This window comes from Aplysia californica, unplaced genomic scaffold (genome assembly GCF_000002075.1).
Source record: "Aplysia californica isolate F4 #8 unplaced genomic scaffold, AplCal3.0 scaffold00020, whole genome shotgun sequence".
Taxonomy (NCBI): domain Eukaryota; kingdom Metazoa; phylum Mollusca; class Gastropoda; order Aplysiida; family Aplysiidae; genus Aplysia; species Aplysia californica.
In genome coordinates this window covers 1,737,191-1,741,388 of record NW_004797290.1, presented here as the reverse complement: position 1 = coordinate 1,741,388, position 4,198 = coordinate 1,737,191, and the positions used below count along the sequence as shown (strand labels likewise).

The window sequence follows — 4,198 nt, the reverse complement described above, 5'->3', positions numbered from 1 at the left end:
ACACACACACACACACGCACACACACACACACACACACACACGCACACACAAAGTTCATATTTTAAAATATCTTTAAAAAAGATTCATTTCCATCTCTATTCTTTTACTCACACCAAGGAACATTCATATATTTTCAAAAGTGTAAAAATATGAAAATTAGAATTAAAATCAAAACTAAGATATGAAACTGAAGAGTTCACAAGAATGATAGATCATACGATCATTAAAACGGGCTGCGCAATCTTAAGATTGCCGCGCAATTATACGATCGTTAAAACGCGCAGCGAAAGATTGCACCGATCGGTAAATTGCACGGAACAAAAATAAATACAAAATCTACACACCACACTACCTTACACATTGACGATACCACCACTTTTAACATGCCAAAGAGAGTCAAGGAATCGTTAATGTCTCGATCACGACTACGGCTTGCACGTTTCAAGAGGCATATTGAAAAGGCCAAAGGTTTTCACAAAATAGATGGGAACGGGTAACATTTGTTCTTCAGCCCAAAAAATATGTCTAATTTTTTTGCAAGAAAAGGGGGGAGGGGGGGGGGATTGTCTTTTAAAAAACAACAACACAGTATTACTGACATGCCTCATTGTTCGAACTCTTTCATTGTTACGGTATGGGTTGAGGAAATGAAAAAAATATATATAATATTTGAGAACTATCGAATGTCGGATGTATACCAACAAAGAAAATCATGTAATATACATACTATTATATATTAAACAGTCAAACCTGCCATGGTGGCCACCTGCTTTATACGGCTACTTGTACAATCAGCCACTTTCCATCTTCCTCATTGCGGTTTTTTTTCCTCAGATATAACAGCAGTGCGTAAAACGACAACCTGTCCAACGCAGCCGCTGCATCTATATATTTTCAATCTTATTTTACTTTTACTTTTGTCTTCCGTTTGTACTGGTGGGTGTCTCGGGGAGACACAGGCGTCTGTCTGTAGCATAGCGAGTGACCTGTAGGAGGGGCATCCCGTGATCTCTGAGGCCGGTAGTGGATATTAATATATAGCTCAAAAACACATAATGTATCTACCACAACCAACCAAAAAAAAACAACCCCCCCCCCCCCACACTTTTGACGTTGGCCATGCAAATCTCTCATCACTCGATACTTTGTCAAAAATCGTATACCAGCTCTTGATGTTGTGGACGAGCCGTCATAATCTATTCACCTGTCCTTATGGTTAGTCCCTTCATGAATGAACCGATCATGATCAAGATCCATTTGCCAAGTTCATACAAAATCTACACTTTTATCCACCACTGTAATAGAGACTCGCTTAAAATTACCCCCCCCCCCTCTCAAATCTTTAAATAATATACTTTAAATCTGTCTGCGTCTGTGCCGAATGACATCACGGCGACCGAAACGTGGCCCCTTCATTGAATACGGAGACGCCATATGTGTGTTTGAGTTCAAGTAGCTTCCACATGAAGGTCTAAAGCTCACTTTTACAAAAAAAACTCTCAGTCTAAATCTTAAAAGTAATTATGTGTCCAGGGTACGCTTGTGTGTCGTGGAAAATGACGTACATATCCGGTCCAAGAGCAGAGTCATATGGTATTGTAGTGCCAGGTCTGAGGGGCAGATAGCGTAGGTTGGTCGTGCCTGCTGTCGACTCGCCAACAAGCACCTGTGCCAGAAACATACGTTTGTTGCGGTCCGAGTCTGGTTGGGAGAAGGCGGCCGAATAGCTGGGCAGTTTGGAGAAGTAAACACCCTCTCCGAACAGTGTGGCTGGAAGGAATCAGTTACAGACACTGTAAAGTGTGCGCATATGTTTGGGAGTCTGCAGTTATGGAAACGTGAACATAAACAAGAATTGGGGGAAAGGAGGAGAAAGAAAACAGTCTATTCTGCGGATTTTCCCAAGGATAAATGTCTCTTGATTAAAAGTATCATTTGACAATGATACGGGGATAGAGCTTGACATTCTGCAAGCACAATGTATATTATTAAGCAGTATGTCTTAAGACCTCAAAAGAAAAAAACGATCACTTACATTTTCTGGATAACTGAAAATAAAGTAAAATAACATGATCAATCACAGGTGTACAGCTGCGAAAGCGAAAAGCTAAATTGTTGGGTTCAAGACTCCAGCAAAAGAATCTGCTTGCTGGCGGCTGAGAGTCAGCATATTAAGAAATCATGAGGGATTTTTGATTTTATTGAATGGCCACCTGATTGCATGTAAAGATGTGGACGACTTATGAAGGTGGTGCTGTGAGTGATGAATATCGGAAGCATTTTCACCAAGATATTGCAGCTTTGGAAAGCGATATCAGGGCAAACGGAGTAGGAGTGATAATATTGTTAGTAGATTACTGTTGGCCGGTTACAAGAAATGTACCAGAACTTAAATAAATACAAGCGGTACGTCAAGAAACAATGAATCAAATAAGTATGAATTAACCACTATTTTTAGTCCTCCAAATTATTATTTGCAAAATATGAAAACCTGAATATTTGAAAACTAAACCTAAACATCAAATTTCACCATCATTTTTGTGTTCAGCGTCCCAAAATCCATACAAAATGGGATGATTGATCCTCAAAGAAGAGACTATTTGTAAATTTGTAGACCAGTGTAAAGTGTAGTTTGTAGAGCATACCATGTTTCCCTGAGTAACTACGGTTGAAACCGTGCCGACAAATTGAGGCGGAGTTTGGGGCGTCTGTACCATGGAAAAGTCGCTGCTCGTTGCTGTTACCGCCTGTGTTCCGTCGCTCCATCTCCCGCTTCTTGATCATGTACTGCCTGTAGAGAGTCTTGTTTTGCACTCTTTCGATCTGACGGGCGTTTAAAAATATTATAACGTGAGTCTGTGGTTCAAGTAAACGGCACAACTGGTAGTGGTAGGTCCTACTGCTGTGCTTGTACTCTGTCTGTCTTGCTTTATGTCTCACTAGATTACATTATTTATTAGAATTTTCTGCGATTAGACATTCACTGTTCCCCAAGTCCGTTTATTCCCGATATAGAAAGAACAAAGTCATTCAATGTATAATGTAAGAACCAGGCCGTGGGGTATAACGTGCGGGTGTGGATGACGAAGTTGGGGGGGGGGGGTGTGGACTGGGAATGAAGAGTGTGTAGGGAAGCGGTTGGAGCTTTGCCACGAACCAAACATTGAACTAAGTATTTTATACTGTAACGACATCTTTTGAAAATTATAATTGGATAGGTTTAACGCCCGTTACAAAACCGTTAACTTATCTAAGAAGCGGGACCTCCGAAAATAACGCCCATATCCGAAAAACCTTGTCAAATGGGAAAATGCATGTACAGTGCCTGTCCCAAGGACACAACACCGGACCGAACTAAGCATCAAAGCCGCGAACCCGCAGTCTCACGATTGCACGTCCGGCAGTCTAACCACTAGAGGTTCCTTTACTCCTTTGCTCCACCTAAAAAAATGTGTTTTTATGTCTTGGGGTCTGTTAAACTGAAATTATTAAAACGTACAAACACCAGTAAACAATTTGCCATTATCTTTTTCTGGACTTGCAGTTTAGTTTTATTAATACCTTTCCGTTTTTTGTTAAGATCTTTGAAAAACCACTCCAACAGTAATTGTCTCATTAACGCGATTGAAATACAGGAAACCGATTCCTAAAAGCAAAATTGTCCAAAGAGACAAAATTCTTGAAATCTATAAAATAAAACGACGATAAATCATTATTACGATTCAATTACGTTCTACACTGACTATTACAACGTTTACCAATACTTCTAGCTTAAAACAAAAAGACAAGCAAGAAAAGAAAGTTTGTGCATAATTCAAACTACAAAAAGCAAACATATTATTATTCAATCGAGCTTTCTCAAAATGGTGAAGATGGCACGTCAGACAATATTTTATATTGGTCAAAACGTGAACTCACGTTCAAGATTTTGAATTTGGCTCCCTTGTGTCTGAAGAAACAGGCAACATTCTTGTACTCTGAAGAATTGCTGCTAAGTTGGATCACTTTCAGTTCCTCGTTCTCTTTCATCCCGGCCCAGGTGCTAGGTAGAGCGAGGGCGTCTGTACACATAAGAATAAAACTAATTAGTGGTTTCTCTCTCTTTCATTTTTTTTCTCATTTTATTACTCGGTCTATCTTGTTTCATCTCTCCCAGTCTGTTCCTCTCTCTCCCTTTCTCTCTCTCTCTCTCTCTCT

At 39.9% G+C, this 4,198-nt stretch overlaps 1 protein-coding gene across 1 annotated transcript in view; it reads right to left on the bottom strand.

Annotated features, from left to right (window-relative positions):
* Window positions 1–122: 122 nt before the first annotated feature.
* Window positions 123–4,198, bottom strand: part of LOC101848260 — a gene marked incomplete in the record, with an annotated part of 33,837 nt that continues 29,761 nt past the window's right edge. The window contains 3 exon segments of the mRNA XM_005090665.3: window positions 123–1,771; window positions 2,647–2,824; window positions 3,920–4,062. Of these exon segments, the coding sequence (XP_005090722.3) occupies window positions 1,506–1,771; window positions 2,647–2,824; window positions 3,920–4,062 (587 nt within the window).